Source organism: Eschscholzia californica, unplaced genomic scaffold (genome assembly GCF_041429995.1).
Source record: "Eschscholzia californica isolate CP2 unplaced genomic scaffold, dmEscCali1.0.p SCAF_1, whole genome shotgun sequence".
In the NCBI taxonomy this organism is placed as follows: domain Eukaryota; kingdom Viridiplantae; phylum Streptophyta; class Magnoliopsida; order Ranunculales; family Papaveraceae; genus Eschscholzia; species Eschscholzia californica.
In genome coordinates, this window is record NW_028238198.1 from 1,754,260 (window position 1) to 1,769,279 (window position 15,020).

The 15,020-nt window shown below is 36.5% G+C and overlaps 3 protein-coding genes and 1 pseudogene across 5 annotated transcripts; 3 read left to right on the plus strand and 1 right to left on the minus strand.

The window, feature by feature from the left end:
* Positions 1 to 1,188, plus strand: LOC147563067 (F-box only protein 13-like). The gene has a single exon (XM_086654475.1). It carries the CDS (start codon positions 1 to 3, stop codon positions 1,186 to 1,188), a length of 1,188 nt encoding a protein of 395 aa, XP_086510601.1.
* A 1,877-nt stretch (positions 1,189 to 3,065) lies between these two features.
* Positions 3,066 to 4,800, plus strand: LOC147563068 (F-box only protein 13-like). The gene has a single exon (XM_086634244.1). It carries the CDS (start codon positions 3,099 to 3,101, stop codon positions 4,332 to 4,334), a length of 1,236 nt encoding a protein of 411 aa, XP_086490370.1. The 5' UTR covers positions 3,066 to 3,098; the 3' UTR covers positions 4,335 to 4,800.
* A 3,543-nt stretch (positions 4,801 to 8,343) lies between these two features.
* On the plus strand, positions 8,344 to 9,750 carry LOC147563069 (two-component response regulator ARR17 pseudogene; annotated as a pseudogene). Its single transcript, XR_015223347.1, has one exon. The product of XR_015223347.1 is annotated as a two-component response regulator ARR17 pseudogene (transcript).
* A 599-nt stretch (positions 9,751 to 10,349) lies between these two features.
* On the minus strand, positions 10,350 to 14,358 carry RCY1 (arginine-rich cyclin 1). 2 transcript variants are annotated; one of them, XM_086634265.1, is made up of 9 exons: positions 14,213 to 14,358; positions 13,907 to 14,068; positions 13,723 to 13,804; positions 13,453 to 13,593; positions 13,016 to 13,182; positions 12,200 to 12,473; positions 11,393 to 11,771; positions 11,243 to 11,284; positions 10,350 to 10,725 (listed from the first exon to the last, which is right to left on the minus strand). In XM_086634265.1, exons 2-9 carry the CDS (start codon positions 14,056 to 14,058, stop codon positions 10,652 to 10,654), a joined length of 1,311 nt encoding a protein of 436 aa, XP_086490391.1. In that variant the 5' UTR covers positions 14,059 to 14,068; positions 14,213 to 14,358; the 3' UTR covers positions 10,350 to 10,651. The 2 variants fall into 2 exon arrangements, with proteins under 2 accessions (XP_086490391.1, XP_086490398.1); XM_086634272.1 differs by having other exon boundaries at positions 11,243 to 11,281; positions 14,213 to 14,318.
* Between the last annotated feature and the right edge of the window lie 662 nt (positions 14,359 to 15,020).

The window sequence follows — 15,020 nt, forward strand, 5'->3', positions numbered from 1 at the left end:
ATGGAGCAAACTCATTATGATAGAAATACAGAGGAGGATGAAGATGAAAATCAATATAGCAAACTCGACGATGCAATAATCGAAACAATATTAGCTCAGCTACCCACAGCAGATATTGTCTCATGTCAATCCGTCTGTAAAAGATGGGAATCAATCATCTCCCATTCTTCAAAAATTTCAAATTCTGCTTTCAAAAATAGCCACTGTCCTCTGTTATTCAAGCTTGATTCTCAATCCTGTTTAACGAACAATATCGTTTACGACATGGAAATTTCCGATGAAAGAAGAATATCTTTACCATATGACCCGCAATCGGAATCAATTTCAATTGTTTCTGCTTCCTCTGGACTTGTTTGTTACAAAATATCATCAAAAGGAAGTGTGAGAGACAAAAAATTTTCTCTTGTTGTTAAAAATCCTCTGAGTAGCATCTCACGTTTATTACCTAAATTCGATACGATTAATTGTGATGAGGTTGTTGGTATTGCCATGAGAGCATCAAGTAGTAGTTTAAAAACAGGATTATCCTCAATATGGGATTATAAAGTTTTTGTAGTTTATGAAAAATACTCTCCTAAATACACTATAGGTGTTAAAATTTTTTCATCATCCTCACAAGAAGAAGAAGAAGATAAAGGTAATTGGGATGAGTTTAATGTGAAAAGTTTTAATTGTATTGAAGATCTAAACCCTCTCTATAGAGGGTCTTGCTTCAAACCAGGTAAAGAAGTACTAGTTGGTGTGACAAGTTTAGGAGATGAGGGTCAAATTAAGATATATTTTGTTAACAAAAATAAGAGAAGTTTAATATGTTTAGATACCAAGAAACAATTATTATCCATATGTTGGGACTATTTTGCATCAACAGACTTGGTGGAATGTGGTGGTAGGATTTTTTTGGTAGTTTATGATACTGCTACCATATGGATATGGGAGGTTGATGGAGAGAGGAATATTAGGTCTAAACTTATCTCATCTTTCAGATTCTATGAAGAAGATTTGAGGGAGAAGTACAATATTAAGTGCACTAGTTATGGTGATTCCATATTTGTCTGTTTAACTACTCCAACGAAAAATCACTTGGTAGTAACTAATATCAAGAACAATAGTTGGGATGAGCTCCCCTTTGAGTATAGTTGTGGCAGTTCGGTTCAACTTTTTGTGCCAAATTTCCTTGCCAAAGTTTAAATGAGATTATTTAGGGTTTCATCCAAAGAATGAGGAGTTTGATGATCTTGATGTTGTTTCTTGGTAGTAGTGGCAGGTGTAAAGGAAGAATTTGAAGAAACTCCCAAAACCAATGAAATGTATCTTAGTATTATCTTTTCTTTTAAGTATTAAGTGTAGAGAAGTAGTAATTTATTCAATTGTCAATTTGATATATGTTTTTTTCCTGAATGATGGTTTGGTAGCTTGGGATATCAATTAAGTTGTACATGATTTTCTTTAACCTAGCAAGATACACGTTCATTATCAGTATAAAGTCTACAATGTTGCCTTACAATTATCAATAACTAGGTTTCCTCCCCGTCCTACGGACGGGGAAGATCCCTCTTGGCTAACGCCGTTAGATCGAAACCAAATTAAATTAATGGTGAAAAGTCTTTTTGGAAAAGTAGTTTCTTCGTGAGTTTTAAAACCGATTTTCAAAACCAATTTACCTCTCTTAAGAGTAACCGTGAGGATTAGTGGAGAGATTTGAGGGCATAACGCCATAACCTCCCATTTTTTCTCTCTATTCTAAAGGTGGGTTACTTTTACTTAATTACCCCAAAAATATTTATGTAACATCTGTTTTCACGAAGTTGTATTTGCATTATCTTTCACAATGTTGCATTTGCATTATCAATAACGCTCACTTCCTCGCTATCTGGTCAATGATAGGCGACAAGTTGAATTAGCAGGGTATAATGACCTAACAGTCCGTTTATTATGTGAGAAAACGTTTGGATGTGAAAACTAAGTATTTCTCGTGGAAAAGAAAATTATCATTTTCAAATCTAAAATCAAACTTTAAATGTCCGGTAGGAATATAAGAAAACTAAGCGAGTGCCTTCTAAAGGTTATGTATTGTTGGCCTTTTGAAGGGCGCCTTTAGAATTTCGTCTTGTCTTCTTCTCTTCCCCAAATCCATTTACAGTGCACAAAGAGAGATACGGAAGGAGAGACCGCACGTTTTGGTGGTAAAATAATTTAATGGTGTGTTTGGATGGTGGAATCATGAATCCGCGGATTCATGAGTCCTTGGGATTCATGATTCCACGGATTCAAGAATCCAAGTAATATTTTTTGGTTTGTTTGGCAACTAAGAATCCTATGATTTATTATTATTTGAATATTTTTAAAAGTCTTTAGAAAAAATATGATTATTGAAAAAAACAATGATTTTGAAAAAAAATAATGATTTTGTAGAAGGAAATATTTTTTTGTTGATTTTAAATTTGAAATTTGGGTTTATTAATACAAAATCCTAGCAAATTCTAGGAGGTAGGGTGGGATTTTAGTCCAATACAAATTTTGGAATTAGGAATCCTTAGGATTCAAGAGTCCTAGGATTCTTGGTAGCCAAACAGACCAAGGATTCATAATTCCTACCAAATTTCACTTTTGATAGGAATCCTACTTAGGAATCCTGCAACCAAACACACCAAGTTTATTTGTTTTTCCAAGGGAGTTCAATTGTGACACTGACTTGTTCCAACTAAATATCAAAAAATCTTGTGTTCGTGGGTAACAAACAGACTCTGGGTAATTCTTCTATCCTCACTGGATACTACCCATTCTTGGGGACCAACTCAGTCCCTCGGTCATCCAATCGGACAATCATGGTCGTTCTCTTTTCAGCATATTTTAGCATAAAACATTACTAGTACACATCACAACTTGCGAAAAGAAGGTGAAAAGATGAGGTTGCCAATTTTGTTATATTATAAAGAAGTTTCCGAAATTCTAATGATTAGGAATTTAACTCAGAGTTTCTAACTTTCTAGGATTCCTTCATGAAATCAATCCTAACTCATATTCTATATATATATATAGAGAGAGATAATGATTGAAACGTTATCAGTAGAGTAGAATCAAACTCAAACCCAAAACCAATGGAGCAAACAACTCATGTTAGAAGAAGAAAAACAGAAGAAGAAGAAGATGAAAATCAATGGCACAAACTCGACGATGCAATAATCGAAACAATATTAGCTCAACTTCCCACAGCAGATATTGTCTCATGTCAATCCATCTGTAAAAGATGGGAATCAATCATCCTTTATTCTTCTACCTTTTCAAACTCTGTCTTCAAAAATCACCATAGTCGTCCTCTGTTATTCAATCTTGATTCTCAATCACTTTTAACCAACAATATCGTTTATGATATGGAAGTTTCCGATGAACTAAAAATATCTTTACCTTGTGACCCAAAATCCAAATCAATTACTATAATACCAGCTTCATATGGACTAGTCTGCTACAAAATATCATCAAAAGAAAGTAATGATTTTTCTCTTGTGGTTAAAAATCCTCTCAGTAGAACAATGTCGCGATTATTACCCAATTTCGGTACAAATAGTTTTGAAAATATTTTGGGGATTGCTATGAGAGCATCAAGAGAATCATGTACGTGGAATTACAAAGTTTTCGTAGTTTATGAGAAATATTCTGAGCCTAATAATTATAACATGGGTATTAAAGTTTTTTCGTCATCGTCCAAAGAAAAAGAAGAAGAAAAAGATAACAACTGGGATGAGTTTATTATGAAAAACGATGACGAAGACCTAAACCCTTTCTATAAAAATCCATGGTTCGATAGAGAAGTATTAGTTGGTGTGACAAGTTTAGGAGATGAAGGCCAAATCAAGTTATATTTTCTTCACAAAACTAAGAGAAATTTAATATGTTTAGATACCAAGAACCAAATATTATTCACTTCTCGATTATATTATATTCATGATTATTCATCGATAGAATTGGTGGAATGTAGTGGTAGGGTTCTTTTAGTACATCATAATCTTGACAGGGTAGTGTTTTGGAAGATTAATCCTGACAGATGTTATAGGACAAATAGATGGGATCCTATTGGCTGGCCGAATACAAGGATAATTCTCTTATCTTTCAAATTCGTTGACGATTATTATGAGGCGCTAAAGTATAAAATGAAGTGCACTAGTTATGGAAATTTCATATATTTCTCCTTAAGCGATGGAAGGACAACTTACTTGTTGGTGACTAATATCGAGAAATTGAAGAAAAAAGATACCGAACATGTGACTTGGAATGAGATTCCATTTGAATGCAATTTGGTTCAACCTTTTGCGACAGATTTTCTTGACAAAGTTTAAATTGTTGAGTAAATTAGGATTTGCCAAAGCTTTTCACTAGTTGAACATGAAAGATTTTGAAGAAGGAAAATGAGAGTATGCCAATGACATATCTCAGGCCGGAATACGTGTCCGGTCATGATAAATAGAGGAAAAGTGTTTTATCTGGCTGGGATATGTCCGGAGCATAATATCTTTACTGTTTGAAGAAACTGTCACTATCGAAGTGATCAAGTAGCTTACTACCTAGAGAAATTGGGGGCAACAGGAGAAGTAGAGCTGGATCCATTGCCCATGCTGGCTGAGTTGGATTTGATTGTCCAAGAAGATAGCGAGGGTGTAACTAGAATAAGGAAAAGTTGGGCCTGAAAAATGTAGTAGATTTAATAGTTTTTTTTTGTTGTTGTTTTTTAGCTAGTTGCTCTTGTACAGGGTCAGAGTTTTATGTCAATTGGAGTTTAATATGATAAGCAAACAAGTTACACAAGAGATTCATGAGATTAAACTACTGATATCTCTTAGGATTTTAGTTTATATAGATACTAAAATCCTAATCCCACCGCCTCACCGACTCTCTTTCTAAATCTGAAATACACATAGATACGCTAACACTAATAACCATAAGCCTAGCTTCCGCATTCCAGCTCTGCCTCAGAGACCTGCTTTGCATACCAGCATTGTCTCAGTAATTAGCTCCGCTAACGGGTCCAACATTCGGCGTTGAGAACCGGGTCCGATATCAACCCATATTCAAGCCACTTTGAACAAGAGTGCCAGACCCTCTAACCTGTTCCTTGTTCCAAAAAAGAAAAACAATTTTCTTCTATCAAAGCCAATCAAGTATTTCTTATTATTATCTTTTGTTTTTAAGTTCATGAGGTTGTGGGATGGAGTTACGGTGGAAGTAGTTTGCCATCAATATTTATCCCATGTAATTTAAGCTATAAACGATGTAATAATTTGTCGGGCTTTAGGCCTCTTTGTTGTTGGGTTTTAGGCCTCTTTCATTCTTCGTTTAAATTAGACAGTTATCGTGCTTATTTCATCTTCATGATGTATCAATGCCTTGTAAAGACTAACGTAGATCGTAGTCGAATTCTCAAAAAAATAGTTAATTTTGTTTTTTTTTTATATCTCGTTTTGTATATTTTGAGTAGTTGATCATAGCATCTTCTATGAAAAGCTTTTTTTATTAAAGCATCTCCATTGCAACATTTACATTTGGAACACCGAATGTCACATAAGATTTTTTAGAGTGCCTCGTGTTTCACAAGTGAACGAGGTATGACGAAATTCTTAATGGTCGAATATCCACAAGGGATTGGGTTGCCCTCTTATGCGATCGCATGTTTGTTCATTAGTTCTTATTTGCTCTCCTATTTCGGCTCCCCAAAGTCTTTGGTAGCACAGTGGAGACAATGACAAATTCTCTACCCTTATGGGGATCAAGTGACCAAAGTTTTGAGAATCCAAGAGAAAATCACGACTCTAACAGGTTATCCACTTTTGATTTCAGCCGATCCTATGTCATTATTGTTTATCAATAAATAGATATTGTTAGGTAGATAACTTGTACTGTGGAAGATCATATGGCGAATCATAAAGTAAATTGTATAGAATTTACAAAAGAAAAGGGAGATCTTCCACACACACCCCACCACCACAAACCATGTGGCTATAATATTTGGAAAATCTTGCAAGGATATATAGATGTCTTTATGTGAGAAACAATAGCCACTCTTTAAAAGCATTATTATTATTATTATTTTGGAAGAGTCAGAAGGGAGATCTCATAAAGATTTGAATTAATGGAAGGATTTCTTTCTTCTTTCCTCTCTTCACACGACATAATAACACACACCTTGGTCGGTCACTGTTTCTTCGGGGCCACCCTACCCCCTCGCCTGCGTCAATGCATTGGAAATTGAAAACATTTCCGTTTGGGGAAAGTTTAGATGCCTCCAGCTTCCACGGCCACTTCTTCTCTTACGTAGATGATATCTTCTCAACAGATTTTTATTGTCGACGACCTTTCAAGTAAAATGATTTTTTTCTTTTTCCACCACCCACCACTATTGTTCTCTCTCTCCTCGCTCTCTCTGGAGACCTGGAGAGTAGATCTGGATTTGTGCAACCCCATGGTTTCATGGAGTTTCTGCTCCCCTCTCTCTCAATCTTCGAAGAGAGTGAGAAAAATGGCAGTGATGATGGTGGTAGGAGGTGGTGGTGGGAGGAGAGAATACTTGTTTCCTATGAAGGATTATCGTCAATTGCAGTTTTCGGGCATCTCTTTATTGTCGTGAAGAAAAGATGTGGTAGTGGGGATGGGGGCATCCAAGAATTGGTAAATCAAATTTATGTAGAGGTGTTACAAAAACAAAAAAGAACATCTTAAATTAAACACAATATTTTTCTTAGAGATAAAACTCCTGATTCATTAGGTGCATAGTTAACGGTTTAGATAATGGTGCACTCTGTTTTTATTTTATTTTGGAGAAGAGGTATTGTTAAAACATTTTCTTCACATAACAGCAATTCTTTTTTGAAAGTTCACTACGCAATTCAAATGCATAGTTACATTATCAAGATCTGATAAACATGATAACTTCTTGAATTTAAACATTCTAAACTACCGCACCTAAACCCATCTAAAAGCTAGAGATTTAAAGCACATCAAACTACTTTAGCTATATCTTAATAACCCAATTTCTTTTAATAAACTCTGGATTTCACCTCCACTAAAAATCGAATTTGAGACTTCCCGAAAAAAGGACACAATAAACTCATTTGTGCCTGACAACCTAAAATTTAATACTATAATACCTGAAGTTATTTTCTTATAATTGATCTTGACTAATAAATGTCAAAGAGAGTCTTTTAAGTATATTTTTTGATTCAAAATTCAAACTCGAACCTGAAGAATCATGGAGGGGCCCTACATATTTTCGAGGAAGAGAGAGAGAGAGAGAATGAGGTCCCACACGTAACGAGGTTGAAGTGGGACCAGGACTCGGATTCCCTCTGTTACCCACGCTCTCTCACGTTACTATCATTTCTTTCCCATGTGCCGGCCGACTGATGATCTTCCTTCAAATTTCAAACATGTACGATACGATATTTTTTTTGGTTGAAAATCTACCCATTAGATTTTTAGAAAAATGAGAGAACCATGTTCATTTTCTTCCACATAGAAATATACATATAACCACTTAACCCGTATGGAAATAGTTTGAGAAACTATAGCTTGCAGTTGTACGATGACAGTAGTCTACATTGGTACAATGACGATAGTCTACTCAATTTTATTTCAAGACACTATACTTTTTTTAAGAATTAGTAAGCGTGTGCCTCGAACCCTTGACCTTTAAGTTGGAAGACTTACCTCTTACCACTTGAGCCTGTTGGCATTTCGAGACACTATAGCCCGCAATAGTACTGGCGACAACCTACTAAATTTTATTCTTGGCATAAAACAAGCAACAGTCGATTGGATTGCGACTTGACCTGAGTGTGTTTGAATACGAACTTGGTCAAGCTAGGCTTCTTACAGGCCTACAAGTGATGAAATCAATACCGAGACAATCAAATTGGATTGAGCGGCCCCTGGACTATATCTAGCCCTCTTATATGAGCTCGAGGTATACTAAACTAACTACAGTACTCTTGTGATGCCCCGAATCAAAGTTGTGCAAAAGCCAGACATTCTCAGAAGAGGGATAGGTTAGGTCCAATCTGACCTAAAAGACTAAGCAGAATGGCCCTTACCTACAACAAGCTCCACATTATCCAACCTAATCGACAATAGTAATTTAGTCGAACACAAAAAAAATGTGAGAGCTGCTAGAATCACAAAAGATTTTGACAAAAAAGTTCTCAGCTGATGTGGCGGTTGTGATTTTCATCTCTCAACGGCCTAGATTTGATTAAAGTTTGAAACCACACCCGGCACATCAGCTGAGAACTTTTTTTTGTCAAAATCTTTTGTAACTTTATCATTTCTCCAAAAATACTCCGTCACGATAAAAAAAAAAAAGGGAAATAACCTTGTTTAATGGGAGAAAATTTTGATGGAAAATGGGCATCAAGATCGGATTATTTTCAGATTTCTTCTACTTTTGGTATTCCATTATTATTTTAATAATAAAATAAAAATCAATTTACCTGTCAATGGAAAATCTTCCCCACTATCCTCAATGCCCCACCACCACCACACCACTGAATTTGTATATCGTCATGTCTTCTTCATTCACTCATCATCTCGATTTTCTTGTCTCCCCTTTAATCTTCAAATTCACTCCATCTCATCTTCTTTAAATCTCAACCCTACGATCTAAAATCCAACGACCCAAAATAAAACTATCTCGAATCGAAGAGAGAGAAAGAAAGATTTGATTTCGAAAATAAATAAAAAAAGATTTGCCAGATCTGAATTAACTTTAATAAAGGAGATTTTTTGACAGAGAAAAGATTCAGGTGATTCGATTTTATGCCCTAATATAAATGAACCATTCAGTTTCATTTCATCATCATCAAACTTCAAAATCAGTTCAAGAAGAAGAAGAAGAAGAATAGGAAGAAAAAAAGACCGACGAGATCTAATCGGAAAAAATGTCAGAAGAACAACAACAACTTCATGTTCTTGCCGTCGATGATAGTATCATAGATCGGAAAGTAATTGAGAGATTATTAAAGATATCATCATGTAAAGTAACAACAGTTGATAGTGGAAAAAGAGCACTTCAATATCTTGGATTATTAGATGGTGGAGGAAATTCAGATTCAGATAATAATAATGGTTTGAAGGTTAATCTAATTATAACTGATTATTGGATGCCAGGAATGACTGGATTTGAACTACTTAAGAAGATTAAAGAATCATCATCAAATTGTAGAGAAATACCTGTTGTTATTATGTCATCTGAAAATGTATTACCATGGATTAATCGATGTTTAGAGGAAGGAGCTGAAGAATTTCTAGTTAAACCTGTTCAGTTATCTGATGTTAGACGTTTGAAAAATAATCATATCAAAAGAGATGAGGTAGATGAACAATTTCAAGGAAAGAAATCCGCCTCCACCGTCGCTGCTGTCTCAACAACCCCCGCCGTCGCCACCACCACCACCTCCGGCACCACCTCCGGCACCACCACCACCACCGCCACCACTAACAAGAGGAAGTTAGAGGAGGATTCATCAAGAGGTGTTTATATTTCACCTTCGTCATTGGATTTGAGAGAATCACCAGCGAGACGGTTAAGACCGTTGGATGAGGTTGAAGCTATTTGAGTTGTATTTCTTTTCTAGGAAGAAATTTTAGGTGTATATTTTTAGCATTTTGGCCTACTTTTTCTTATACTAGATTAGATTACAAGAGAAATCCAAATACTCATCCTGTATTAGTTGTTTTTGAAAATGAAATATACTCTTAATTTTTTTATCTCGAATGTTTATCGAATGAAGATAGATCGATTTGTTGTCATTTATCCAATGCATATAGAAATGCAAGGAAAGTAGTATTTCAATTGCAAATTGAAACAGCCTTTCTTCTAAAAGAGAGGGGTTTAAGGTGAAGGGGTTAATTAGGATCTAGTATTTTGCCAGAAAGAGAAAAAAAAAACAGTGCTTGTAAGACGCGGTGGCCGGAGGCAGTAGTGGTTGATGGTGAAGATGAGAAAGGGGAACAACAAATTAGGTATTAAAGAGTAAAGACGTGGGCTGGCGGCTGGCCAAACAAACATAGACCACTTACTAAGACACCAGAAAGCGGTTCTGATATTTGATGCACAAACTGAAATGCTATACGACAGACCAATTGTCTGTACATCCAACTCTCTCACATGAGTGGACTGTGGCACCCACAAGCTCAACTCGCCGATTGCTCTCCCAAATGCATTTTTCTGCCGACAAATTTATTGCAAGTATAAACAGCGAATGACAAGTATAACACTCACATCGAATGTAGTCATATATATATATATATATATATATATATATATATATATATAGGTGTATTTCCAGGGTGAATCTGTCCAACAAAGAAAAGGCATAAATGTTTAATTTAGCTGCAAGACTATACTGGCAATAAACAATGTTACATGAACAAATATGACCATAAATATATTCTTACACATTAGAATTCTTTTCCGTTATAGTCTATTTCTAGAATCATTTTTCTGGTCATATTTCATGCCTAATACGGTATCTGAACATGGGAATTGGGAGGAGAAATACTCCAGTTCTTGGTCGGATGCTCCATCAGGTCATGAATGGCTTGGTAGTGAAGGCAGGCTAGGAGTAGTAAGCCCTTGAATCAATTAGTTCCGAAGCATATTCCAGTATCATGCATACGGGTGGTGTCTGTGACGATCCTTTTCCCTGGACGAATAAGAGGAGCTATGGTGGTCACTGCGATCTGAAACAAAAAAAGCAGTATCCGTAAGAAGATGCGCACGCATTCAAGTAAAAATGAACAATGCATATTCCAAGTTCAAGAAAGATAGACTACAGCAGTATGTGTGGAACGGAGATCAATAGGTAAAACTTACTAATCAAATCAAGAAGCTAAGTGACGTGAAAGAAAAGTTTCAAGCGTGTGGTACTTAGTCCCACATTGCTTAGGTAGTTAGGTAGACCTTTCAGATCTCGTTTATAATATAACACCTTGTCTTACGTACTGGTAAGGGCATTTGAGATGGCTTGGCGACTAGATTGGTCAAGTACAGAAGCCTGACCTGAGGTGTTCAGTGTTCTAGACACAGACCCATGACAGTGCGGAACTAGGCTAGTGGGTCTGGGTGACACATAAATCAAGGACAATATAACTGTTGTTACATCTCTAAACATAGAATCATGTACCTTGAGAAGTACGAATTATTTCAGGATAACAAAAAAAGGATTTGAGACCGAATAGGAGGTTCAAAGATACGCACCACGAGACGGGTGATGTCTAGATTTCTCAGCATGCCCTCCTCCTGCGCAACCATCAGAAAACAATTCAAGTTTCAGGCACTAGTAAAATGAGCATTTATTATCACACAGAGAGAGAGGAAGAATGACTATATGCAGACATAAATCTTTACCCTTGTTGTCTTTTGACCGATGACTTCTCTCCTTGAGTTTCTCTCGCTCCCTCTCTACCTTCTCACGTTCCTGTTCTCTGTCGGAGTCTCTTCCACGATCAATGCTCCTGGCCTTCCACCTCTCCCTTTCCCTTTCCCTGTTCCTCTCTCCACTACTTTCTATTCTTTGTTCAATGTTGGGCTTTGGTAAAGGCTCCCTTGTCTCTCCTTCAACAGCTACACTCTTTACTTCGTCATCGCTCTTCTTACATTCCTTTAGTTTGTTAAGAGCTGCCTTTATCCGTGTGTCCTTAGATCCACCGGAGTCGGGATTTGGCGGCACAGATGTTTCCTTCGCAGTAGCCGAGTCATTAGATGCTGGTGCATTTGCCAGACTTTCCTAAGAAAATGGAGTTGAAGGTCAAATTCCATCGATGCTATCATTCAACCAAATTGATCATAACTAGAAAGAGGGGGCAATTAACTTCCAAATGTTTAACAGGGAGAAGTGTTAATGGAAAGCAAAAAAAGAGCAAATATGAAGCATATTTCCACCACATGTCCTATAGAATGACAGATTTTAAGAAGAAATCCAAGAAACTTGGAATGCTTTTCTTATGATTTTCCGTAAGAGATGTATCATTTTGCTCGTACTTCATCAGTTATTTATGCAATTATGAGTGTTAACGGGAAAAACTGCTACAACTTATAAGTAGTATATCAAGCAAAACCACTTCAACTAAAGTGAATCTTAGCAATACTCATCACAAAGACATCAGATAATTAAAAGCAAGTTAAGGAAGAAAGAAGTCGGGTTGCTTTTGTCACCTTAGGAACTGGTTGAGCTTGACTGTCCCATGACTTATTTGATGATGTAAACGATTCACCTGTTTTACAAACTGGTATATACTCTGCTTTGGGCAGGCTATACAAGTGTGCAAGAACTCTACATACTTCGTCAATCCCCGACTTATCAGCATCAAATACCTTCCACCATGGAGGGTTCTCAGGAAGCGGAACTTGAAACCTACGAGCAGCAATATATACAACTCCGCAGGCAACAACCTCACTTTTGAAACGGACACATAACGTAGTTCGCAAACTGCAGATATTAGATGCCACGGTCAGAACTCATAACTCTTTATTATAATCACTTCATCAGACGAAAATGAAACTAAGATAATCACTTAACAGACAGTTACTGAAAGAAACACTATAAATCCTTAGATAGCATTAGCAGAAGAGAAGTTCACTATTGCCCTTGAAGTGCATATAGCATTTTCCCATTCCAGACATTAGCTTCTCTGTGAGTAGTTGCACCAACTAATACGACAATCACCAATGCATTAGAATGGCCAACTGCGCTTATTAGCTAACACGCAATCATAGGCATATCCTGCTAAAATTTCGTGTACGGTCAAGCAAAACCCGCTCTCACTGTGAAGTAAAGCATGCCACAGTCAGGCATATTCTAGAATATGTAAAAATAGTGAAATCAGATTTTGCGCCATAGAAGTTTTAGGAATAGTGTTTAGAATAAAGATCAGAAGATTCTGAGCTACTAAATGACATAAAATACGACACATGGATCATTAATTAATTGCAAAACTTCAATGTACTTGAAAACTTAAGATTGAATAGTACCTATCATTTGCAAGATTCCAGGCTTCCTGCTGCAACTCGCGTGCTCCAAGCGCATTAAGGTAATTTGAAATAAACTTATGAGGATGTTCAACGTGGCAGATGAAAGCCATCTCTTTCAACAAATGCCGTTCACTTCTGGTCAAGTCCCTCTTCAATTCTGCATATTTCTGTAATTCAAAGAAGCCTACTTTAGAGGAAACGACATCAATAATATAATTAAGCAAGTGGTATTGAAAAGTTTTAGAATTCAAGGCATGAACCGGGAAAATGAACACAAATGCAAATCGTAAAGTTTGTTATGATCAACTACTGACTAAAATCTTTTGACACAAGCCTTGCTTTACTAGAAACAACCTACGAGATTCTGGGGTGCAAATTAGGGGAAAACAGGAAGATAATGAAACTAATAAAAAAATAATGAAAGATCTAAATGTAACCTCCGAAAATGGGTCCAGATGCTGAATGGGTAGATTCTCTCTTCGACATTCCATTCTATGGAAAACAATGAGGACATGCTTCGCTCTCCTAGGGTTTTCTTCCAATTTAGATGCAAGCCAAACACAACTAGCAGCAATCCTCTGCAATCAATTAAGATAAAATCGACATTAAATAACTAAACCCAACAATCCATACAAAAAGAAAAGAACACAAAAACTCTATAATTACACCATAAACGTAAAAAACCTAGTTTCAGACGAACAACGAACCTTAACATTAAAACGAGCGAAAGATTTCTTGCAGTAGAAACGATGAAAAAGAACTTGTCCTGTTGCCATTACAACTTGAGGTCTGTGGCGGAAATTAAGATTAAACAAAATAAAGCATAATAAACTGAAAAAATTAGTAGAAAAAATTTAACAAAATTTATAATGAAAAATGATTAAAGGATACAATCTAAGTAATATTCCGCTCTCTTGAATGAGATCACAACCATAGATTCTAAGTTCAGTTTCTGTTCCTTCATCAATTCCATCTTTTCTAGAAGGAGAATTCGTCAACTGCTCGTCCGTCAGGTAGAATGTATCAATGGCCGTGTAAATCATTATTGAAACCCTAGATAGATAATTGCTAATAATTAGTACTTTCAATCTTAAGAAACGGAAAGTAAACCCTAGATTTGAAAATTGAAGTACCAGAATCGATTTCGTTAGAAGATAGAGAGAGAAAGAGAGAAGAGGAGAGAGAGAGAGAGTGTACCTGAGAGTGAAGAGATCGATCGCTAGCAAAATCGAGAAGTTGGAGCTAATTCTTGAATGGGGCGGGGCGGAGAACGGAGAGAGAGATAGAGAGGAAGAACTCCCGGAGTTTCTTTTTTTTTTTTTTTTGAATAACAGCCATTTAACAATTCAAGATTACAAAGTTAGACCCAAATAAAAAAAACAACAAAACACGGGGGTTAACGAGTAATCCACTCTAACAACGAGGGCTCAAATGTAATTAATAATTAGGGGATAAAACCGACGCGGCTAAATTGTGGGCTTCTTTATTCTGAACCCTAGGGCAGTAAAGAAGCTCAATCCGACGGCCAGCTATCCTCTCGCGAATACTTTCAATCTGATCCGTTAATCTCCATGGAGGGACCAAATCTACGTCTCTAATCAGCTCAAGTAAAACCCTAGCATCCCCTTCTAGAGTATAAGAGGGGAGACTCATTTCGTCTGCTAGGGTTATACCTAACTTCATGGCTGCAATCTCACTATACATCGGTGAAATCGCCTCGATCAATCTTGTTCGAGAGTGAAGTATTTCACCCTTTGAGTTCCTCACGATCGCTGCACATGAAGCAGATGTTGCCCTAAAAGCACCATCGAAGTTTATTTTTATTGTTCCTTCTGGTGGCGGACACCAAAGTGAATCCTGCATCGAATCGTTAGTAATCGAAGTAAAATTGGTTGAAGGAACATACCTCAAAGCTTCTGTAACCGACCACCAGCATCTCTGCAAATTTGGTGGTTTATTTTGGAAGATCTTTTCATTTCTTAGCTTCCACCAACTCCACAAAAGA